We start from the raw sequence: 25,689 nt of genomic DNA, 5'->3' as shown, positions 1-25,689 counted from the left end.
GCTCGTCTGGTTCTGGCTGCTCAGGTAACAATGTGCAAATCCCTAGGTGACTTCACGGTGACCTTCACAACTCTATTTATTTGGTATTTCCTTTGTGTTCCTTTGTATGAACTGACTTACCCTTTGCTAATAATTAAATGTATTCGCTGAAGTATTCACCAAAGTCAGTAGATAAGGATTTCTGTGAAACGCGTGTCTTGTGACGTCAGCTCGTCCCACAAAGTATAAAACCAATTGAGAAAAGTATTTTTCAAAACTGGTTCAGATCGATGCATCTGTGTATGAAAGCATGCATGTATTCGTTCATTCAATACGTATTTACTGCGCTTCTTCTACCGTGTACCCAGTCCTGTTCCAGGCAGTGACAAGTGAAAACCCCCGGCTTCACAGAACCATTATCCCAGGGGAGATAGATAATAAGTAAGCAAAATATATTCTGTGTCATAGCAGAGATAACTGCTATGGGGGAATAAGGCAGAAAAGGGAGACAGAGTAGAAGTTGTGTTTTAAAATAGGGTGTTTATCCATGTTCATTGAAGTATAACTCACAATAGTTAAGATATGAAAACAACCTAAGTGTCCTTTGATGAATGAATAGAAAAAGGAAATGTGATATATATATATATATACACAGATGTATAAAATGGACTATTACTCAGCTGCAAAAAGAAGGGAGCCTTGCCATTCGCAACAACATGGATGAACTTGGAGAACATTATGCTGAGTGAAATAAGGCAGATGCAGAAAGATACACAACTGCACCCTGCATGATCTCATTTCTATGTGGAATCGAAAATAGTCAAATTCAGAGAAACAGAGTAGCATGGAGTTTAGGGCTGGGAGGAGAGGGTTATAGGGAGATGTTGGTCAAGGGTACAAAGCTTCAGTTACGCAAGAGGAGTGAGTTCTGGAGATCTAATGTACAATAATGTGACTACAGTTAACAGTATTGTACTGTATATCGCTAAGAGGGTCGATCTTAAGTGCTATCGCTGTAAACATAAGACAAAATAGGGTGCTGCAAGAAAACAGCTTATAAAAGACCTCAACAAGGTCAGGGATGATGTAGGAGGGCACAGGGAACGCTCAGGCAGAGGAATACCCAGCAAGTTCTAGAAACAGCAGAGAGGCTGGCGTGTTAGGAGCCAATGAGGCCGGGAAGAGGTTGTTGTGCCTGATGTTTTGGGAGCTCATACTTGATGTGTAAGAACCGGACTTTTTCGTGGTGTGAGACGGGAAGCCTTTGAAAGGTTTCGAGCATTAAGGTGGCATGGCAGACTGGTGATTTCAAAGGAGGCTCCGTGGCTGTGGGGTGGAGAGCAGACTGCGGAAGGGCAAGGAGAAAGCAGGAGGACCGATCAGGAGGTGACGGTGAGTTGGACCAGCATTGTAGCAATGGGAGTAGAGAGAAGGGGTTGGATTCTGGATATATTTTAAAAAGTGGAAACAATAGGATTTCCTGGCAAGTTGGATGTGGGGTGTGAAAGAACAGAGTTCATGAAGGTTTTCAGTATGCGTATGTGTGTGCTTATACAGGAGTGTATGTGTGGCTGTATAAAGCTTAACTTATTAAAAAAAAATCTTAACGTTAATCAAGGTATTTGGTTTGCTTATTTTTCCTTCACCCCAAAACCCTTCAAAGGAAGAGCACTTGTCAGTCTCACTCATTGCTGTGAGCGTAGTGTCCAAACAGCCCATCTGCCTCCCTCTCCTTCTCTCTCAAAAACAGAGAAAGTGTTTATTGTGGATAATGGGATTAGAGAAAAATTGTAAATTTTCTTTTACTTTCTGTCTTCCCTATTTTCAGCTTTGAGACTGTCATCATTTTAAAGTTATACATTTTGTTTAATTACTGGAAACGAAAGACATTTTCAGAACGGTATGACTTAAAAATACACGGTGCACTTACATGGTGGAAAGTTCGCGAACTTAATTGTCCCACGCCCGTAAAAAACCTTCTTAAGACTATCATTGAAAAGTGAAAGGTTCTACATGTTACGCTCCAGATGGAATGAAGCTATTTGGAGAACCAATGTCAATGTGAGTAACTGAACCTAAACAGTATGAAAGGATAAACCCTATAGAATAAATCAGCTTTGTGTGATACACAGGATCAGTTGCCAGAACAGAACAGACTTTATTCGTGTTTTTCTACAAGGACGCTGCCCCGGGGCCAGCTCTTAGCCAGCCAGTCAACTGTACCAGGTCTGCATTCACTAGTTAATCATCTCTTGACTGGATTCAAAAGGAGGTTTTTGCAGAGATGCCAACCTTCCCATACCCAGGGCATTTCTGTCCACTTTGCCTGAGTTAAAGTTTATGGAATATTGTTGCTCACATAGGTAGGGGCCTTTGATTTGGTGCTTAGTAAAAGGAGAGCATTGGAGACAGCTGGTTTGTTAAGAAGCACAAACTTAGAGATGTACCTGATCTCAGATATTTCCGAACTGTAAAGAAACCTAGGCCTCTTCAAAGGGTCACAGGACCCTCGTCCCTTATATGCATTGGGGAATCCACAACACCCTGAAACTGCAAGCTTTTTGAGGAACTCATCAGGAAGCAGAACCAGACTAACCAGAACTGATTTAGTGGTGAACTTGAACTGGGGACCCTGATGCTAGGTGTGATTTTTCACATGTCCCACTCTCATGCGGGGTCTCAGCTCCCTGCACAAGAACACAGGATATAGTGAGTCCAAAAAGGAACACCCACAGAGCCATAGATAGGGGAGTCATACCACTATGTTCTCACTGGCGGCTGGGTTGGAGACACAGAATGCAGGAGCCACACGGTCTGCAATCTGCCATCCGCTTCTCTGCCAACCAACCAACCAACCAACCAACCAACCAACCAACCAACCAACCAACCAACATAGCCATGGCAGTTATACCCATGGCTAATGGCTAACCGGTAACAGCTGATGGCCAACCAGTCACAGTGGCTGGCCATCTCCTTCCCGAGCCAGCACCTTTCCACGTGAGAGACAGCTTTCTGGGACTCTGTCCCCACACCCACCTAATGGGAATCTGTGTCACCGCAGACATATGAGTGTGTTTGGTCACAGGGTGGTGTGCAGTGTTGCGTAACATACACAAAAGCACTCAGCCATCTTTCTAAGAATTCTTTTTCTCTGAAACACATCTGGCCTCATGGGGTTTGTGTCGGGGACTGTAAGCCTGTACTGTGTTTTGCTGTTTGGAGCTGAATACTCTGGCTCCATCCTTCTTTAAGAAATAAGGCTGACGGCTGTTTTCTTGCCTGTGAGTACAGCAGGATTTCTTTTCTAGGTGACTGGAGCTTCCACAGAGCAAGATCTGTCTCTGACATGTCTATCTAGCTCATGCATGTGAGTGCCATGCTTTGAGTAGACACTGCTTTGTGATGACGAAGCTTCTGGCCGATTCCTTCCCAGATAGGGCACAACTTTGGAGGAAGGTAGCATGAAGCTGGGTGACACTGGGCTCCTGTCTTGTCACCCATCAGTGATGGGCAGTGGGAATTAGAAGGAGTCATATCAAGGATGCCCCTGATCTTTTAGTGACAACAGAGACCTCTGGGCACACAGTAGGCTGCTGTGTCTCAGGGAAACATCAAAACCCTTAAGAACCTGACAACTCGAGACAGTCTTCAGTTGGGACTCCTGTTTCATCACATGTAGACTGTGCCATCTTGGGCAACCAGTTCCTCACTGTATGATCCAGCCTGGCTCGCAACAAACTTACTGCATGATTTTTCATCATGACTCCCCTTTTTAGGGAAAAGGGTGCCCAGTCTGTGATCTTGGGAGATTCCTAATGCAGTGAATTCCACAGCTCCTCCCCTTCAAATCTTGTATTTTTATCTCCCCACTGCCAGCTCCCCAAGCCCTTAACACACAATTTTGAGGCAGAAGCATTGGTCATGGGTTTATAAAACCTAGGAGAATGTGCAAGATACAGATTTAGTCTTTAGAGACCAGGGAGAGAATGGATAGAACCTTCTCTCAGTGCAGGATCCCCTGTACTTGTCACGTCTGGAGAAGGGGACCCTCATGCACGACAGGGTCCATCTCTGGTCAGAGCAGCTCAACTGGCCCCTCTTGCTTCTACATTGGGGTGTCTGGAACTTCTCCGGAGGGCCTTGCAAAATTGGAAGGTGGCGGTGTGGCTTCCCTTCTCTTTTCTTCCAGGATTTACCACCCTTGATCTTGGACACTGAAGCAACTGCAGTTGGGTTCCAGCTGAAAGGCTGAAGCTTGGCTCCTGGGGCAAAGCGGGGATTAAGTATTTGCGTGTGGGGTGTGTTTTTTGGGGGTGACTTAAATGTCTCTGGAATTTAAAGCTGTTCCAGAAAACACCCAAGTGGCCAGTAGGACCAAGATCTTTTCACTGAAATCCACAAGGGCTTTGAGAAAGGCTGTCATTGGCCAGGCTCCCAGGTCACCCAAACAGGGGCACAGGAGGGAGGTACAAACCCCGCCCAAGCCCTAGAGGGATGGAGTTGGCACTAAGGACCTGGTGAACCACAGGACGGCTGGCCAAGCACTTCAAAGAGAGCTGGAGCAAAGCGGCCCTCGGCAGCCGCGCATTGCACCTCCACCCGCCACAAGTTCAGTAGGAATTAGGGTCCGGGTGGGAAGCAGAGGCAGAACCAGGAAGAAGCACCGGCGGTGGAGGAACAGTCCAGAGAGCTTAAACCCAGGAGTGGGGGAGCAGTGTCTTGGGCGCGGCGGATTTCGCCCCCCGCGTCCAGCGCACGGCCCCCGGGCCGCCAAGCCCGGAGCGGGGCGTCCTCTCGGAGGGGGCGCAGTGGCCCCTGGTCTCCTGCCCTTCGCCCAGCGCCACCTGCTCCCCAAGCAGCGTAAAAGGAAAGATCTTCGGTCAAGGACAGAGAACTGTGGCCATGGCCGAGGCAGCAGAGCCGGAGGGGGGCGCCGCGGGTCCGCAGGGGCTGTCCGAGGTCCCGGCGCTTCTGGCGGAGAGACCCAGCGAGCTGGGGGACGCGGGGGGACAGGCGAAAGGGGAGGAGGCTAGCGAGGGCGCCGCGGAAGCGCGGAGGAGTGAGGGGGCAGGAGTAGCCGCGACGGCCGCGGTGAAGGAGGGAGAGGGCACCGGGCAGGACCGAGGGCGCGCGGGTGAGCAGGCGCCAGGCGCCGGCAGTGAACCTGGGGCCGAGACGCCGGGTGCGAGCGGAGCGCAGGGTGAGCTGGAGGCGGAGGAGGGCGCCGAGGCCCCCCAGGGAGGGGAGGTGGCAAGCAGAGCAGAGCAGGTGGAAGAGGAGAGGCCCGGGCGAGGCTCGCAAGGCGAGGCCCCGGGGGAGACTCAGGGGGAGGTAGGGGACCCCGCGGACCCCAAGGCGGAGAAGGAGGCGGAGAGCGGGTGGGAGGAACCGGGAAGCAGCGCGCCCGGGGCGCCGGGGGCCAGCATGGAGGCGGAGGAGTCGGCGGGAGGGGCGCCCAGGCCCCAAGGAGACCCCAGGGACAGAGGAGACCACAGCCCCCTGTCCCAGGTGGAGGTGATTGAGGAAAGCACAGGGTGCAGCCCTGGCGAGCTTTCGGGGGAGCCTCAGGGTGCAGCGTTGGGCGCCGCGGAGGAGGGAGGGAGCCCCGTGGGAGGAGAGTCAGAGGAAGCGGTCCCCGGGGACGCGACGGCAGACACTGGCGAGGACGGGGACCAGGGGGGACCCCAGGAAGAGATGGAGGAGGCAGAGGAGGAGAGGCGAGAGGGCGGCCCGCAGGGGCCAGGCGAGGAGATCGCAGCCGAGGGTGAGGAGGGGCGCCCCGATGGCAGCGCGGATACTGAGGCGATCGCACAGACTGGGGCCGCGGAGCCGGAGGCCGAGCTCAGCAACCACCTGGCGGAGGAGGGCAGCACGGAGGGCGCGGACGAGACGGCGCGGGTGAATGGCCGCGGGGAGGACGGCGAGGCGCCCGAAGAGGGGATTCCGGGGCAGGAGCACGACATCACCCTCTTCGTGAAGGTAAATCTCACTTCCCCTAACTCTTATGACGCCCCCTCTCATCCGTAGTCTCCGTCTTCTCACGTCCCAGAGGCAAGAGCGGGGGCCGTGCGCTAGGCGTCCTGATTGTCACCAAGCGCTTTTATCCGCGGGAGGGAGGCGGGACAGCCTGGGTTTCATGGAGAAGAGTTAAAGGAAAGTTTTGGGGAGGACACACTGGTTTGGAAGCGAAGAGGTTGGGGTGGGGCTGGTGAGAAGTCGGGATGCGGGGCCATCATCCCACTGTCCTTTGTCCTGAAAATCCTAACTGGCCCTTCTATTCAGGAGGTTATTAAAAGAATGAACTTTTTTTTTTAAGCGACAATCCTTATTGATGTTCAAAATAATTCTGCCAAAGGAAACTCTAATACCTAATGTGAAAAAATACAAGTAGGTAGGTTGCAATGTGAGAAGTATCCAGGACTCAAATTCCAGAGGCCCAGAGCGTCTGGCCAATGTTTTCAGCTCTTATAGGGTATCCCACTTTGGTAGAATCTGTAAGGTATGTTTGGGAGGAAGTTTATTTAAATATTATAATATTTATTCAACATCTTAACGTTTATGTCGGAAGAATGCAGGCGCTGGGGACTTGCCCAGCAACTGCTTTTATGTAATATTTTCAACCTTCAAATGGGTAGAGAGCAATGATTTTGTGAAAGAATCGTAAGAGACACAATTGAAGAAGTTTTGAGTTTAAACAGGCATTTCTATAAAGCATCAACAATAAGGGACACCAGGATCTCTGTTTAAAAAAAGCCCTGTGCGAAAAGACCTTTAGCCAGACCAGCGAAAGAAAGCGGTGGATAATAAGGTCAAGAATGTGCATTGCATGTTGATTCATAATCCTTCCAAATACTGTAGGCTTATAGAAGCCAGTTATGACCTAAACCTCTTTGACTGAAATGTAAGCAAGTTCTAATCAGCAAAAGAAGAGAGAAATGTTTCCAAAGTGATTAACGTCAGAATACCATGAATTGTTTGCATAGTGAGGGGGTTAGGGAGAAGGGGCATGGGTTTGTTTCTTCACGAGTGAAAAGGTGCTGTTCTGAGCATTTATATAAGACCCTGGGACATTTTAAGATTATGCATTAGGACCTAACCTGAGGGCACAACCCCTAAGAAGGCCACTGGGAGCTGGAAGTCTGCAGGGAAGTGAGGGGAAGGGAGAAGCCAAAGCACGGTGCGGCTGTGTGAGCCCCAGATCTGCTCCTTGGTTTAAGAAATTGCTATTGCTCTGATCACATGGTTACCTGATTCCAGCCTCTTGTTACAGTTTTGAAATACAGGGACAGCTTCCTAACTAGTCTTCCTGCTTCCTTTCTCTGCTCTCTCCAAACTGGTCCCTTCGTGATAGCCAGTGAGCTAGGAAAAAAGATCTAGTCATTTCGTTTCTTAGTCTAAAGTTCTTCAGTTGTTTATTGCAGAATTTCAGATGAATCCACACTCCTTAGCCAGGTCACAAGGCCCTTCGTGATTTGTTCCTGCCTCCTCGGCATCATCTGGGTGTCCCCACCCTTTGTCACTCATGGTACCGCTATGCCAGCTGTACTGAACTACTTACTGTCCCTTGAGGAAACACATTTTTTTTCCTGCCTTGAAAGTGTGACTCTCTCTTCCTCCCTCTCTATGCCCCCTGCTATGTGTTCAAGGTACAGAGCAAGAATCTTTCCTAAGGTAGAGCAAGTATCATTCCTAAGTATCATTCCACAGCTCCTCCCCTTCAAATCTTGTATTTTCATCTCCCCATTGCCAGCTCCCCCACTGCAGTCTGGGTTGGGTGTCTCTCTGTTGAGCCTCCACTCACACATGGGAATAACCTCTGTGCTCTGTCTCTTCTCTTGACTGTGAAATTCATCTTATATGTCTGGTGTGGCGCACAGGCCTGGAACTCAATGAAGGTTTGAGTAGGTGGTTTGCCTGCTTGAGATAGTTTGCCGTGATCGATAGCACAGACTTTAGAGCTAGTGGGCCTGGGGTCAAATTCTGGCTCTGCGACTTTCTTGCTGTGTGACCTTGGGCAAGTTGCTTAACCTTTCTGTGCCTTTGTTGCTTATGAATAAAATGGGGACAATAATAGTACCTCCCCAGCAAGGTTGTTGTGGGGAATTCAAGAATTAGATTGTATAAAGCACTTAGAACACGACCTGGTTTGAAATAAGCATAGTATAAGTGGGACCTCTAACTGTTACAGTGCTCAGTTCCCATAAACTTTCATTGGTTTTGCCCAGAAACAATCCCCTTCCTAATCCATTCATGTTATTTATTTACGTATGTATGTATGTATGTATGTATGTATGTATGTATTTGCAAATCCCTTTAGGTACCCAATTACCTCCATTCTCTGGGGATAAGAATATAAGGAAAAGTCAAAACAAGTTTTCTCATTCTTAGCTCCGGAGTGGCTTGTGTAGACAGAGGCAAAAGGCATATCTTGGACAGCTTATCTAAAATGTTTTACTCTGATGATTGGCTTGGTGATCAGTCGATCAGTTATTGTACTTTTTTTTTTTCTTTAAGGAAAGAAACAGATCTCCAACCAGTGAGATTGATTTTCAAGCAACTGCTGCTTGATCCAACTTCTGAGGGCCGCTTAAGATGTGTCTCATCTCATTTCTAAGGCTTATCTCTTTCTACTTATCTTACTAATCATTCTCTTTAAAAACAAGACAAAAGGCCCCAGAGCAAAAAACAAGCAAAAACCCATTAGACGGTTAGACCTTTTGAGTTTGTAATACTTCATTTTAAATCCTTCAGTTAGTTCAGAATAGGATTTCTTTGCCAGATTTAGCCTTTTCTAGGTTCCTTCTTTGGGCTCCATTATATTTGGACTCTATTCCATAATGGACCTGTGACCTCCTGGGTTTTGTAGATATGTCCAGGCAGGTGTGTTGTGGTGGGTTTTCTGTGCCATCACTGGGGTGTGGAATTCACAGAGCTGTTCTTTAAGGAGAGTGCCACAATGTCCCCCAAACATTCCTCTAGCCTTCATATGACAGCCCAGTAAACACAATTTGAGATTAGTTAGCCTATATTCTATTTCTGAACTTCATATTTTTACATTTCTTCCTATTTTAAAAATTAAATCGATTGGTTCCAAGTATATCAGAAAGTAATGACATACGAGTATGACCCAGTAACATGTAATAATAAAATCTGCTTCTAATTTTAGCCACCTATGCTTTATATTCCCTGTCTTAGAGTCAGCTTGTTAATTTGTCATTTGTTTTCTCCTATAAATATATAAGAATGTAGTCTTGCATATAAAAGAACCAGCAACGTATAGAACAGGCCAAGGAAAGCTTCCTTGAATTACTGTATGGTAAATTAATTGCTGATTGTGCTAATTTTTAGTTTTGTTTTCTCAAAGAAATGTTAATTTGTCATCACATTATAGGGTAACCCTGCAATATGTTTAGTAAGACAGATTCTTTTCTTCTTTACTCATGACACAAATGGTAACAACATAATAATATACCAGCATAATAGCAACTAATGACAAAGCAAATACTCATGATAAAGAATGAAGTAAGGACTCCCGTTGCTGTGGGGATTTAGTCACTAAGGAAGTCTCACTTACAGGCTTGGTTCTTCTAATTCAGCATGTATACTTTCAGGCAGGATCTAGGGTGGGACAGTCCGATATATGGGTTTCCTGGCAAATTTCTCATGACTTAAACAACCTCAATGTGATCAGTGAATATTCATGGGCCAGAGTCTAAGAATTTCTTAAATAATGTTTTGGACACCATACATTTAACTATTAATATTCAGCTACTGTTGAGCTTGAAAACTTGCATTTGTCATCACACTTGGGCTCTACAGAAAGCTGAAGGTGAGGATGGAACAAGTAAACTCAAGAAAGATATGGCCTTTGAATAATTGTCACTCAGAAATGCCTCCCACAACCAGTCAATCAATCAATCAATCAATCAATCAATCAATCAATCAATCAAACAAACAATCAGGCCACCCAAGCTTTGTCACACCGTGTGGCAGGATGAGAGTGGGTCAGTAATCTGTTGGGACCAGCATCGAATTGACCTGTGGTAGACCAGTAGGCTGCAGCTCTCTATGCCTATTTTACTGGAAGAGGGCTTGTTGAGATCTGTTTTGTGGGGCTTGGTCTCTGAGGAACTTGAAAGGGAGATGTGATTTTCATAACTACATGTGGTCTATGTATTTTGACAGGACATGAGCAGAGATGCACTTCTGCGACTTCAATTATCCCCCTAACATGACATTTTTTGTCATTTGTTTTCTGAGTGTCCTGTATAACTTGCTTACACACTACATGTATGAAATTTGTCGAGGGTTAGTTGGGGTGGAAACTGAGGTAGAAGATCACGTCTTGCTAACCTCTTCCGTACACGTTCACATACAGCACAGGCACACCGGGGAAAGTCATACAGTATGCTCACCCCTGACATCGCAGTGGGCTGTGGTAAGCTGTCAGTCAGCGCTTTTTGGTGATGATGGGTAAATAACCAGATGGGTGGATGATTGGTTCAAAGTGACTTGGCTAGTGAGAAGCAGGACACAAGTCCTGTTTCCCACTGTCCCAGTCCAGTGTCCCTTGTGAAAGGGCCAGAGCCAGTCTTCCTCATGGTGACAACTTGGCAGCAGGGCTACATGACACTGGAACCCCCCAGGGCTAAGGCTCTGCCCTGTCCTGTGTGCAGATGCCACAACCCCTATTAGGGCTGAGGGGTTGTGTGCGCTGGAGTCGTGGGGGTAAGTGAGCCGTTGTGCTTACCTTCAGCATGAGCTTCTCCTTCTCTTCACAGCTTGTGCCCTTTAAATCCTTGGTTGCCCATGGCCAGGTCCACTAGGATATCTTACCTCCTTGAGAATCTGCACGAAGCCTTTAGAAACACCACACTTGGTTCTTTCAGCATGTAAACTTATCTTTTTATTCAGATCCATAGAAAAATAAAACCTGGAATTTGAACGGATGTGTAAAATTCAAAGCTCTGATCCATGCTTTAGGTTCAAGTGTATCATAATGCTATAGATCAACCTGCTAACTCAGTACCTGTGGATGTATCACCTATTGTGTGTCATGCACTGTGGGAGACACAGTGTCACACAAGAGTGACGGGGCTCCTACCCTCATAGAACTTTCCGTCTACTATAGAAGACAGAAGTTGAGCCATGTATTGTATCAGTGGATGGACATTGCCACTGTACAAAAAGCTTGCAGTAGCAGGGACCATATAGCTTTGCTCAACGTGGTTCTCCCAGCACCCAGGACAGGGCCTGGCATATAACAGGCACCCAGTTAATGGAAGTAGTAAGGGGAGGCGGGAGTGAAGATGGTTAGGAGTCTATGAGTGTGTAGCAGGAAGACTTGCAGATACCACGGTTGTCACTAAATAGTAATTGATTTAATTGTGTTTCGGGATACACAGCAAGTGAGACCCTTCGGTAATCCCTAGTACAAATTCTTCAAGAGTTTCTAAAATAGGCTGTCTTTGCTGTAGCCATTCTCTGAGCCCATGCGCCATTCAGCAAAAAATAAAATAAAATAAAATAAAATAAAATAAAATAAAATAAAATAAAAAGAAAGAAAGAAGTTCTCTTTGAGAGTTGAGGAGGCAGATGTTTAAAGTTCCTAAACCTTGCCTCTTCCATCATTTGTTTCCTTGGTTCCTTTTCTGACAGAGTGTGGTGATTCTGTATCTGGGCACGGTTGGAGGAGATATTTTCTCCACAATGTAGACAGTTTCCGAAAGATATTGACATGTTTTCTGGCAACCCAGTCTCCCCCCCATAAGGAGACAGTATCCAATTCCATCTTTGGCGGGAGTCCACAAAGCCTAAAATATTTCCTATCAGTCCCCTTAGAAAAAGTTTGCTGACTCCTAATTTAAACCTACTCGGATTCATCATCTGGGGCTTGACTAGATACATTGCCTTCACCACAAAGGTGTTTTATTTTAGCAAAGAAAAAGAGGAATTTGTAGTATCTATCAAGAAAGAAATATTTAAGACACTAAACATGTTATATATATTGTTAGAGATGTTTTCTTTTCTTTTTTTTTTGCCTATGAAGTCCATAACCTTGATTTAGGTTAGGTTGAAATTAAATAGAGATTAAACATATTTATACAAAGTTTGGACATTTATGTAGTCCATGGGATTCCTTTGTAAAATGTACTTACTGATTTTTAAAAAGATAATGCATTAGGATAATAAAAACTTTGTAAATATCAAAATACACAATACAATGAAAAGTAAGTCATCTTCCACTTCTGAGGCCCAGCCTCTCAGTTTTTCTCCCTAGAGAGAACAACTGAATATCTTCCCAGAGGTATTCTGTGCATATTCAAGCATATATGGAAATACCCTCACTGTGTTGTCTACTGCTATGTAAGCCATTACTACAGGACTTAGCATCTTGAAACAACAAACTTTTATTATTCTTAGTTTTTCTGTGTCAGGAATTCAGGAGCAGCTTAGTTGGGTAGTTCTGGCTCAAGAGGTTGCGGTCAAGATGTTGGCAGAGCTGTGGTCTCATCTGAAGGGTTGGTTGATTGGGGCTGGAGGACCCATTTCCAACAGGGCTGACTCACATGTCTGTTGGCGGGAGGCTCAGTTCCTCACCACGGGCACTGCTTTAGTGTCTCCACAGCATGGCATCTGGCTTTCCCCAGAACAGGGATCCAAGAGAGAAGAAGCTATAATGCCTTCTATGACCTAGTCTCAGAAGTCACACACTGTCATTTGTTCCTTATTCTATTCACTGAGTCCAGCTCTCAAGAAGAGTGGAATTAAGCTCCACCTTTTAAAGAGAAAGCAAAAGATTTGTGGATGTTTTAAAAAATACCATACCCACCTTCCCCCTGATCCCCCAAAAATAGTACACTGGAAATACATTGGGTTATATCTTGCTTTTTTAACACCATATCTTAGAAATCACATCCTATTGATGCCTGTGGCTCTCTTGCATTCTTCATAAAACTTTCATAGTTTTTTAGTTACGGTATTCTACAGTCTCCCACAGATGGATGTTTAGGTAGTTTCCTCTTGTTGATATGTTAATCAGTGCTGTAGTGAATATCCCTCCACAGATGTATAATTATATATGGAAACCAAATTCTTAGAAATGGGGTTGCTAGGGCAAAGCATGTGAATATTTAAGATTTAGATGAACTTTACCAAAGTTCCTTTTCAGAGAGGTTATACCAAACAGTGGTCCCCTGACACTATACAAATGCCTTGTTTGCTTCCCCAACTTTCCTCACTCAATATTACCCAACTTCCTGAATCTAAGTGGTGAAAAATGCTGTCTGTTGTCACTTAATTCATATCTCTTTTAGTACGCATGAGATTGAGAATACTTTTACATATTTAAAAACTGTTGGTAACTGTTTTTCCATGAGTTAGCTGCTTATGTTCTTTGCCATTTTTCATACTGCTGTTGCCTTAGTTTTTCTGATTTTTACATTAAGAAAATTAAACCTTTGTCTGTGATGTGAGTTGCATTATATTTTCTGGTACTGTTTTGACTGCTTGTACTAGAGTAATTTATCCTTTTAGTTTTGGTAATTTCTTGTAATTGATGCTTAGGGAAACAAAGCATAGGCTGTGACAGCACTCTTGGAAACGTCACCTACATTTACTGGAATCTTTAAATGCTCTGTTTTACTTCATGTTCTATAGCTTCTAAAGTCCTGAGGGAATTAGGTCTTTCAAGTCTTGCCTTTCTCCCTTTCTTTTTAATTAGCAGGTTACATTTTATCAAACACATATGCTTTCAGGATCCAACTCTTTTTTACATTGTAAGACTTCTATTCAAAACAAAGTTTACAATGTGTAGATAGCAGGATCATTTCATGCCCACACAGCTCCATCTTTGATCTTGGGTTGCCATCTACCGAAATGAATTTGATTCCCACTAATAAAAACCATTGTGAAAAGTTATCTTCTGTGATGAAGTGATATCAAAATATTGTTTATGAGGGTGTGTCTCTTAGACGGATCTTCCGTGTATGCGCCCACGTTGTTGAAAGAATTGACCAAAACTTATAGAGAATGATGACAAATTCTACTTTTAGAGTCCAGTGAATTGTGGAAGCCTACTTCTAGCTTATGTTTAATGAGAAATGAAACACACAAATATCAAAGATTGTTTTGAAAGATAATTTTGAAGCTTCTGGGAGGGTAGCTCTGTGGAGAAACACAGACCGTGTTGATATGTACTTACTTAGTCTGCAAGGGTAAGTCTAATTCTACACATGCCTGCAAGAAATCATCAGATTGAAAACATTCTCTAATTCCAGATTTTTACTAGGTTTATGGACTCTACCCCCAAATAACTGTTTCTCTTCCCTTCTGTGCTTGGTTGACCATATAAAAGTTGACTCTTTTGATGTGAGGATAAGTAAAAGCTACTTTTCAGTCTTCAAACTACCGAGTGGCTATTTAAAGCAAATATTTATTAATTACCCATCATGTATCAGACAGTGTGCTTGGGGCCGGGGTAGAACCGTAACAAACAGTGATAAACACAGCTTTTCTGGAGCCTTCAGCCTAGCGGATGATCCAGGAGCAAACAATTACAATACCATGTGAGAAAGGGGAGTATAGGGGGTGCTGGGACAGGTGGCAGAGCAGGATGGCAGGCTTGGCAGTAACAATCAGGCAGGGGGAGATTTGGTCCCTAGATTTCTGAGCAAGGGCTCTGTCCTTTGCTGCATCCCCCTCTATTTGCAAGACTGTGCCGTGCACTATGGATGGACAAATGGATGATGACAATGTACAAGCATGGCTATTGTGTTGGGAGGAAAGAATTGGGTGGTCAGTTTTGAATGATGTGTTTTGCAGAATGTAAGTTTTATAATCCCATAAAGTCTTTCCACCTAAGCCAGCAATGCCTTGCCAGTGAGATTGCATTTACAGACACTGGCTTTTGCCTGAGCACAATAATTGAACAACTGTTAAAGGACTGTGCCTCTTAAATGTCATTCTTGCTTTTCCATTTCTGTGGCAGGAGACTATAGCCAGGAATGCAGGTGAAGACCAAAATGCGGAAGAGGGACAAAGGTCACTCAGTGGGGTCAGCTGGTGGAGGGGCTGGTCCGAGGGGTCCAAGACAGCGTGTCTAGTGCCTGGGCCTGGGAAGCTGGAAGACTAGGATCAGCTGGGATTGTCAGTGGGTCACTTTCAGGTGGCCCCTCCAACATGGCGGCTTCAAGATGGTCAGTGAACAAGGCAGAAACTGCACAGCCATTTATGAGGAAAACCACACAGCACCACTCCCATCATACTCTCCTGGTTACCAAGTGGTCAGGAAGGCCAGACCAGACTCAGAGGGAGGGGAATCAGACCCCACTTCTCAATGGGAGGAGTGTCAAAGCACTTGCAGCCATCTTTAAGCCATCACACTATATGATTTCAGGGTGTGCCCAAATGCTCAAACCATTTATTTATAGATCCAATTCTTTACTAACTTAACTGGCTAAAAAAAATGTTAGCAGTGTCTAAAAGCAACGGAGTTATTTTATATGTTCAGTGACGGGCAGAACAGCGTATCTGCAGTACTGACTAGCTAATCGCAGTAGCGTAACTATATAACTCTAGTCCACAAGCTAAGAGGGCCTAGAGCCACGATCTGGGCCACCCCACAGGCCCTTTTTCCAGTCTTTTCTCTAAGAAGCAGCATTTATTCTTATGAAGGAGAGGAAATACTGTGCCGATTAAGTAGATACCAGTCCTAGCGCCCCCCTTTGTCTTCCAAGGGTACATGTTCAGAGCTGCCCTGGAGAAGTGAGAGAGGTGGGTCCCCTTTCATAATCCTGTGGGATTCTGCTGAAGAGGGTGGCCCACTGCTGGGAGAGGAGAAAACCTGGACCTGCTCGGCCCTATTTTTCTAACTTTTGTGGGGGCCTAGGTTGCTGCAGTGCAGTGGGAAGAACCTCCTCATGCACCTGTAGCAGCCCCCCCCCCCCCACAAGGCCTCTGGCCTCCCTCTGGCTGCAGTGAGGTGTAGGGACGAGAAATCAGGGCAGGGACATCATTGCTCTTGGTAGGGGCACACAGGGGTTCTGATGCGGCCCTTAGGATAACTGCCACACTACGTGTGCAATCGTTGAGCACATCACAGCCTTCATGTGCTTTGAAAGGCTGCACAGAATAAAAGCGTTAGTGGTCTAGAGAACCAGGGACACTAGGCTTTCTCCCTAAATGAGGAAAATTAATACCTTTTTGGTGCCTTTGGTGTCAGGGCCTTAGAGGCGGTGAGTTCAAAGAATCTGGGAAAGACTTAATCTCTCTCCAACTTTGTTCCCTTTGTTTGAACTCCAGGCTGATGCCCTCAACTCTATTCCCATAAATGGCCAGACTGGATAAAGTTTTGGGTTGCACTCAATGGCTTCTTTGTGTCGTTTAACTCTCCAGAGAATTCAGAACTCAAGAAAACTCAGAGGTATTAACACATCAGATATGGAAGGGTACATTTTTTTGGTAACTGCCATTTTATATTACAAATTGTTAACTGCCAATATATTACAATTCTTTGCATCATAAATAGCAGCAATAAAATAAGATTGTTCTGCTGCTCTTCAGATACTGGGATTTGATTTAGTAAGTACTCCAGATATGTTGCTGTGCCCATTACTGAATATACCCCTCCCCCCAAAACAAATAACACTCCATTGCTTTTAGACACTAATATTTTCTTAAACCAGTTCAAGTTAGTAAAGAATTGGATCTATAAATAAATGGTTTGAGCATTTGGGCACAGCCTGAAATCATATAGTGTGATGGCTTAAAAATGGCTGCAAGTTCTTTGACACTCCTCCCATTGAGAAGTGGGGTCTGATTCCCCTCCTTCCGAGTCTAGTCTGGCCTTCCTGACCACTCGGTAACCAGGAGAGTATGATGGGAGTGGTGCTGTGTGGTTTTCCTCATAAAAGGCTGTGCAGTTTCTGCCTTGTTCACTGACCATCTTGAAGCCACCATGTTGGAGGGGCCACCTGAAAGCGACCCATTGACAATCCCAGCTGATCCTAGTCTTCCAGCTTCCCAGGCCCAGGCACTAGACACGCTGTCTTGGACCCCTCGGACCAGCCCCTCCACCAGCTGACCCCACTGAGTGACCTTTGTCCCTCTTCCGCATTTTGGTCTTCACCTGCATTCCTGGCTATAGTCTCCTGCCACAGAAATGGAAAAGCAAGAATGACATTTAAGGGGCACCGTCCTTGAACAACTATTGTGCTCAGGCAAAAGCCAGTGTCTGTAAATGCAATCTGACTGGCGAGGCATTGCTGGCTTAGATGGAAAGAGTTTATGGGATTATAAGACTTACATTCTGCAAAATATATCATTCAAAACTGACCACCCAATTCTTTCCTCCCGACACGATAGCCATGCTTGTAAATTGTCATTATCCATTTATCTATCCATTATGCACAGCATAGTCTTCCAAATAGAGGGGGATGCAGCAAAGGGCAGAGCCCTCGCTCAGAGATGCCACATGGAACAGAAGAATCACTTAGTCAAGCCTTGCCCAAATTCCTGACTCACAAAATCATGACATATAATAAAACAGACACTTCAGGCTGCTAAATTTGGGGTAATTTATTTCGAGGCAATAGGTAACTGGGCCATGTGGCTTATGTCTCTTTTAAGCTAGTGAAATCTGGGTGACTGACAAGACAGGACCAAGGTGAGAGGTACAGAGTGGTTTAAAGCAATTCAAAGGAGGGGGCAGTGCAGACCAAAGGGGGCCCCCATGAGGCCAGTTCTTCCATTTGGTGTGTGCATTTTTTCCCATTGAGTCACTATAGGGGTTGGAATACTCTCTGTCATTCAAGAATATAAACCACTGGGGTATATAAAAACAGGCTGCATTATTAAGCAGGCTTTCCAGAACAAGATGTTCCTTTGTTGTAATAATTCCTTGTGAGAATTTTACAAGGAAATAAGCTTTTCATCTCCATGTAAAAGCTTCAGTTGGTATCAGGCCATATTATTAAATACGGATTAAAAATAGCCCTGGAGTTTTTAAAGCAGAATTCGTATTTGAGGATAAATAGCAAGTTCCATTTCGTTTATCCGTATACTTCTTGTGACTTGATTCACCCACTGTGACAATGAACGCTTCTGGCCAGAATTTAAAGCTAAGGGCAACTTGGTTCAATGATTAAGCTATAAAGGTCAAGGGTGGTGAACCTCCTACTCCTGCTGACAATACACGGATTATTACAACAGTTAAACAGAGTAAATACTATACGTCCTTGCGAACACATTTAGGATTGATTGACATTTGGAAAAGCTCAGATCTATGGTTTGAAGTCTTAAGATCTAAAATGTGTTTCTTAGGACACAGGTGTAATGATGAATGGGATTATTCTTAAATTCTGAGGATATGGAAGAGTGAGAAGCATGTTTCAAGACTGAGCACAGTCCCTTTTGTGGTCTGGAGTGAGCAAGCTAATAAATACAATTTTAGCGATCAGACGCAGACGAGTGCCGCTGTCCACGGCATGTTGGGTGGACGGCCTAAACCATTGGTTGGCTCTGCAAGCAAAGTCCAGTTAGAAAGTGTTACCAACTGTGCAAGCTTTTCTTTCTTTAAGGAAAAAAAAAAAAAAACCACTAAATTTTTCTTTTCTAAAAGTGGCCTAACTGCACTTATGATACATTTTTCCTTTGTAGGCTTACAAGAAATGCGATGCATCATATTTGTGTCATGGGCTACGCTAGCATAACATCGATAAATAATACCAACCAAGGTGTGGAGATGAGGGGGAATGACAACCTTTCCCTTCACTCCTCATAAGTGTGGCAAAAGAGAAGCTCCACCGCTTTGGCTCTTATTCTGCAGGAGGTCTTCTGTCCTGCACTGGGTTTTACTGGTTGTTGCTGTCCTCTCTGGCTAGTTGCTGCTCCACTAGAGGGCAGAAGAGGGAAGGCAAGAGACAGCCCGAAAATGGCCAACTTTGAGTCCAGTTAGCGTTCCCTCTGCCTTGCTGAAAAGTTAAAGAAACGGAGAAGCCTTACAGATGATCTGCACTGTACAGCAGTCATGGCGATGGTACAGCTGGATCGCTGGCCTTTTACCCGCAAGCAGCCCCCTACAGCCCTCCCTCTTGACCGTGGCAGTTATCCCCCCACTATAATAACAGGAGTTCAGCAGGGCACCCTGTGGCTTTCAGCTCTCTTCCCCATGGGCCCCCCTCTTTCCCAAGTGCAGGGCGGCCAGCTCCCCACTCCACCTGCCATGGCCCCATCCTTCACCTTACCAAGAGATGCGGATAAGACCACTGAGGGTTCCTACTTCACTAGCACAAACTATAGAGGAAGAAGAGAGGAGACGATGCTGAGCTGAGAAAAGCTTGTACAGAGGGTGCAGGAGAAAGCTGACAGGACCTAAGTAAGTGGTGTGTCTCATGACTGATGCGACGAGACTCATTTCCTTCAACCTCTAAGGGGGACTCATAAGTAGGAATTCCAGAATTTGAGCTGGGGTATCAAATTCGGATGGCGGCAATGTCAATCTCCACCAAAGAAAGGAGCTTTCCTGCATGCCTGGCCCTTACAGAAACTGTGAAATTAGATAAGAACTTAGTGCGTTGTGGACTGGCACTCTCTCTCATTTCTATTGGTTTTTCCTCATGGCATCTCTGTTCACCGCTTAAGGGTCTGTATATTCTTTAGAATACTTTACACTACATAAGACACTCCTCACTTAATTTTGTGGTTGATTGGGCATTTCTATAAAGGTTGTTCCTTTAGCTTTTGGCAAAGAAAATAATATTATATCATTTGTTTCATGGGAAAAGCAGTGTATCAACTCAACTCACATCATCTTTCCCAAGAATGTAGGCCACTTATTGAGAACATCCTTCCTTTCAAAGATATCAGTGGGTGTTATTTCAGAAACACAAGTTTTAAAAATCCGCAGTCCAGATTTTCAGAGCTGGACTTTCAGAGCCTGTGGCATATTTTATTCTGGCAAATTCATTTTTCAAGGTTTGCAGAGTATTACTAAGTTCTTACTTCCGGCACCAATAGCATCTGGGTAAAAATGGAAAGAGTTAAAAATCCCCTGAAGTTATTCAACTTACCCACAGAGAATAATGTGTGAAGTGAGTTTATGGCCCTAGATTTCTCCAACACTATCCATTGTAGGTCGGGTTTTTGGAGTGTTCTCAACACAGCGGGTATCCCGAACTAGGTCAGGAATAGAATAAAGCTTGTGAAACTCTAGAGGCTGACCCTTCCCTGAGTGGCTCTCTCCTCCTGCCCCATTGTCACTGTCCCCTTGACCTTGAGGACCTGTTGACATGTCAAAGTGCTTCTGTTTACAGAGCGGTGGAGTGCTGACTGGCAATGTGTTTGAAGGATAATTGATTGATTGACTCATGTGTCCATTCATTGTATCAGCAAGTGTTATTAAGCATCTCAAATCCCATGGAAGAAAATATTCTTTTATTATTTTTGCACAATGTTGTCTTTAGGAATGAGGTGCAGTATTTCCTGGTTTGGGGTACTCAGTGTTTTGTGTCATTTTTACCCTCGTGCCTCATTTTGTCAAGTCCACCTTTATTGAATAGACTCAGGGGCAAGACAGAGCTAAACCAATCCCCTCTCAGCTCTCTCCTCCTGGTGTTTGTTGGAGGGGCTCTGTGATCAGGATCCCATAGGTCATTATCATTATCAGTGTGGATTTGGAGAGAGGTGGGGTCCAGGGACCCAGAGCGGGTCTGGTTCAGATGGTCCCCAAGGATGGGCTGGACAAGCTAAGACATGTAGCCCACTTTGGGTTAAAGATACCTAAGATGCAGCAAGTCCTCCCTCTGCTCTTTAAATCCCCTGCACTCTCTTATTTTCATCTGTGTAGATGCCTTTATGTCAGTGATAAGTAAACGAGAGCCCTCACAGAATCTTCACGCTCCATTTTCTTCCTGAAATAGACTTGACTTTTCCTGTTTAGTTCATTACCTACAGGCACCCTGGTGTAAAATATTGTCAAATTCTTCTGTACAAAAAACAATATTTTGGTGCCTCATCTTTGAATTCCGGTTTTCCAAGCCTTACTTTCCCCCTTAACGTAAAACCGAGATATAGCAGTTCTTGAGGCACTGGAGTAGCCTGGATTGGATCTAGGACCATAAATGAACACCTTTAGACACCCCAGCCTCCCCTCATGTGGTGTCGCTGTGTTCATCTCCCTGAGGCAGGTGAAGTGACTCAGCACCTTGATGCTGGATTGCTGTGGCCTCTGTACGATTTGCAACGAATTAGAGACACTAGTTTCTTGGCTACTTAGCATAACTGCCCCTTTTGAAAACAGGAGGCTTGGAATGGTTTGCTTCTCAACTGGTTTGTGGACAACTTTGTGACGCTGATCTTTTTTGAATCAATGGGTAAGAGTTAGGGAATCTTGAGGCAGAACCAGCCCCCCTTTTATTTTCCCAGGGGTGAGGATCGGAAGGAGTTAGAATATTTGCCAAAAAAAGCATGTGGCACCGAAAAGACTTCCTTATAATAAAGCCAGGGCATTAGCTTTGGCCTTGGCCAGCCTGCTCGGTGTTTCTCCTGTTTGGAGCGTGGTTGATCCACGTTGGCCACAGGCCTTCCCTGTTCTTGGATCAAACAAGGCCATAGGATACAGTCAGACAACTAACAGTGGGGAATGGGGGAAGGGAAAGCTTCCAGATAATTCTATAATGCCTGAAATCTTCTAAAATCTCTTCGTTGAAAACATCTATAGGGTCGTACCACATGTCTCTGCTCACTGACCTAGAAACTTCAAGGTCAGCAAATTAGTTACCCATGGCCTAGACACCTCTGCACTTGTAAGCATTTACAAACAACAAGGAAATGCAAAATGAAATCTAATTGTTAAATTGGAGTAGTTACCCTTTACAATTCTAGTAAAGTTTTGTGATTTTCCTAAACTCTACTTTCTTCCATCCTTCTTTCCTTTTCTTTTCTTTTTCTTTGTTTTTTTTGTTGTTGTTGTTGTTTGTTTGCTGACTCTGATTTTCTTGCTTTTGAAGCTTAATGCCTATTTTTCCTATTTTATGCATAATATGATTTTATGTACTCCTGGTTGATTCTTTTGTCTCCTTTCACCAATGCAAAAGGACAGGTTTGAGCCCAAAGCTTGTGAAACCTGAGATTTCAGTTTACAAATGCAGGCTTACCTTCCACTTTCACAGGCCAGGAGAAAAGGGACATTTAGCAAACTGATGTCGCTTTGCTTGCTGAAATATGAAGATACAGGGCAAAGTTTACTAAATTTGCATTTAAATTAAAAACTGCCATGCCACTATACCAGTAATCTGGTATGCCGTCCCACAGTGTATTATGCAATCACCTCTCTCCTTTACAAGAAGTTTTGTTTGTGCTGGGAGCTGTTCATTTGTTTGCTATTCTTGTTGAAGTTGCAAAAGCCATTCAGAGATAATTCCATTTTTCCATTAAGCAAGACAACTGCAGGAGAAACCGATTACCTAATTGACTAGAAACAGCTCTGCTTTATTTGTCTTTGAAAATGTAGCACACATTTTCAATGGACATGTCATCCAGGAAATAGATCTTTTACAAATTTTAATTTAGAACACCAAATTTACTTAGTACCCTAAGTTGCCATTTTTCAGTATACCAGGTGATTTAATTTTATGTTTGTCTTTTTGTTAAATTATTGTATATTTTTATTGAGGTATGATTGAAGTACAACATTATATTAGCTTCAGGAGTACAACACAATGATTTGATGTTTGTATCTATTGTGCGATGATCACCACTATAAGTCTATTTAGCTTCCTTCACCATACACAGTTACAGAATTTTTATTTCTCGTGATGAGAACTTTGAAGATTTACTCTCTTAGCAACTTTCAAATATACAATATAGGATTAGTAACTGTAGTCACCATGCTGTACATTACATCCTCATGACTTATTTATTTAATAACTGGAAGTTTATAGCTTTCGACTCCCTTCACTCATTTCACCCCTCACCCCTGCCTCTGGCAACCACCAATCTGTTCTCTATATCTGTCGTGTTTCCCCAAAAATAAGACCTAACTGGAAAATAAGCCCTAGCATGATTTTCCAGGATGCCATCTCCTGAACATAAGCCCTAATGCGTCTTTTGGAGCAAAAATTAATATAAGACCCAGTGTTATTTTCTTATTTTCTGGGAAACACGGTATGAGCTTGTTTTTTTTTTTTTTTTAATTCCATATATGAGTGAGACCTATGGTATTTGTCTTTCTGTGTCTAACTTATTTCACTTAAGATAACGCCCTCAAGATCCATTCATGTTGCTGCAAATGGCAAGATTTCCTTCTCTTCTGTGGCTAATATTCCATTGCATGTATATATATATATCACAGTTTTTTATGCATTCATCCGTCGATGGACACTTAGGTTGTTTCCATATCTTGGCTATTGTAAATAATGCTGCAACAAACATGGAGGTGCATATATCTTTTTAAATTAATGTTTCTGTTTTTTTCAGATACCCAGAAGTGGGATTGCTAGGTTGTATGGTAGTTCTGTTTTTAAGGAATTTTTTTAAGGAAACTTCATATTGTTTTCCATAGTGGTTGCACCAATTTGCATTCTCACCAACAGAGCATAAGGACTTCGTTTTCTACACATCTTCACCAGCTCTTGTTATTTCCTGTCCTATTGATAATAGCCATTCTAACAAGTGTGAGGTGATATCTCATTGTGGTTTTGATTTGCATCTCCCTAATAATTAGTGATGTTGAGCATCTTTTCATGTTCCTGTTGGCCATCTGTATGTCTTTAGGAAAATATCTATTCAGATTCTCTGCCCATTTTTTTAATTGGATTGTTTGTTTTTTTGCTATTAAGTTGTATGAGTGCCTTATATATTTTGGATATTAACTCCTTATCAGATATTTGATTTGTAAATCTCTTCTTCCATTCACTAGGCTGCTTTTTCATTTGATTGATGGTTTCCTGTGCTGTGTAGAGCTTTTTAGTTGATGTCGTTCCACTTGTTTATGTTGGTTTCTGTTCCTTTGCTTTTGTTGTCAAATCCAAAATATCATTGCCAAGACCAATGTCAAGGAGATTACTTCCTTTGTTTTCTTCTAGGAGTTTTATGGTTTCAGGTTTTACATACAAGTCTTTAATTATTTTTTAGTTAAGTTTCTGTGTATAGTGTAGATAGTGGTCCAGTTTCATCCTTCTGCATGATGCCGTCCAGTTTTCCCAACAACACTTATGGAAGAGACTGTCCTTTCCTCGTTGTATATTCTTGGCTCCTTTGTCATAAATTAATTGGCCGTATATTTGTGCATTTATTTCTGGGCTCTCTATTCTGTTCAGTTGATCTATGCTCCTGTTTTCAGGTCAATACCATACTGTTTTGATTAATATAGCTTTGTAATATAGTTGAAATCAGGGAGTGTGATGCCTTCGGTTTTGTTCTTTCTTAAGATTGCGTTGGCTATTTGGGGTCTTCTGGATTTAATTTCAGGTTTTGAGCTTTTTTTCATAGCTATAATGACCAGCTGTAGTAATTAATACAGCTTATCAAGTGCCTTGAACCTTTTTGAAAGGAATCTGGCAAGCATGCTTTTAGAAAATGAACTTTAATAAAAAAAGACATGGGTATTCATCTGGCTTTGCTACTTCATCAAACATCTGTAGGAAGCTGTAGAAAAAGTCACCAAAATGGACCCTTTCATGTTGTATATGAGGAAATGGACAGTGTCAGCTTGTGGGAAGGTAAGAGGTTGCTGGATCTGGTGCCCTCTCCTCGCCTGACCCCAGGGAAGACAAGAGGTACCACCACCACGTCCTTAACAGACTGTGGCTTTTTTTCTAGGTGGTTCTCTGAGATTCAGGCTTTCATGGGCATTTTTCTTCCAGATTCTTCCAGATCTTACCTATCATACTACACAGGAGATCCCTGCCTTCTACCTGAAAAGTTAACCACAGAGCCTCTGATTTCTGCCATCTCTCAATATGAAAAGGAAAGCATTCTAAAATCCACACTGGTCCTACACACTATCTCATAAGAATTCCCTCAATAACTTTTAAGATATTTCTGATTTACTGACTAGTTTCAGTCTGAATAAAAAGTACTATAGAAATACCAGAAATACCCACAGCATCGCTCGTAGAACTTTCACAAGTTAGTTATTGAAACCTACCTGATTGTCTTGGAGGTACCAGACTTTCTTCTTTGTTAAATAGTTTCAGGCCTTTGGCATCCTTAAAACTTATAAATATTTCAAAGAAAATAGAAATAAAGCTTATATCTTTTTTATTTTTCAGGAAGCTACATATTTCTAAAGAATCTTGCAAGAGAGCTAGAGAACTCTGAACAAATTGAGAAAGTTGAATCTGAACACATTTAGACATAATTAGAATTTCTTTTTCATGGTCTGCTCTGGCCCCACCACCCCCATACGTCCTCCCTTTTCTCTCCATTGCTCTTCAGTGAGAGTCCAGAAGTAATTTACAAATCTTCAATTGTTATTTTCCTACCATGAGCAAAGTATGCACTTCTGCTGCTGATGTCAAATCAAGATGCATTTTTAAAGGCATGCTGTCCAAGTTCCAATTGTGTTTGGGGCCTCATTATTGCAGTGTCTAGGATACAAAGCCATTGCTCTCTTCTGGTAGTCTTCCCATGAGGTGTTCCCATGGGAGTCAGGGGTATGGAGACCAACATGCCCTACTCTTTCCAGGACTTGCCTAGTTTTAAAATAAA

The 25,689-nt window shown here is 43.8% G+C and overlaps 1 protein-coding gene across 1 annotated transcript in view; it reads left to right on the top strand.

The window, feature by feature from the left end:
- Positions 1–4,415: 4,415 nt before the first annotated feature.
- CLIC6 (CLIC family member 6) overlaps positions 4,416–25,689 on the top strand; it is a 44,490-nt gene continuing 23,216 nt past the window's right edge. The window contains exon 1 of the mRNA XM_019730260.3: positions 4,416–5,958. Within this exon, the coding sequence (XP_019585819.3) occupies positions 4,882–5,958 (1,077 nt within the window). The 5' untranslated portion in view covers positions 4,416–4,881. The remainder of the gene's footprint in view (positions 5,959–25,689) is intronic.

Source organism: Rhinolophus sinicus, chromosome 17, assembly GCF_057876585.1.
Source record: "Rhinolophus sinicus isolate RSI-liver-muscle chromosome 17, RSI-T2T, whole genome shotgun sequence".
In the NCBI taxonomy this organism is placed as follows: domain Eukaryota; kingdom Metazoa; phylum Chordata; class Mammalia; order Chiroptera; family Rhinolophidae; genus Rhinolophus; species Rhinolophus sinicus.
This window is presented reverse-complemented; position numbering and strand designations above follow the sequence as displayed.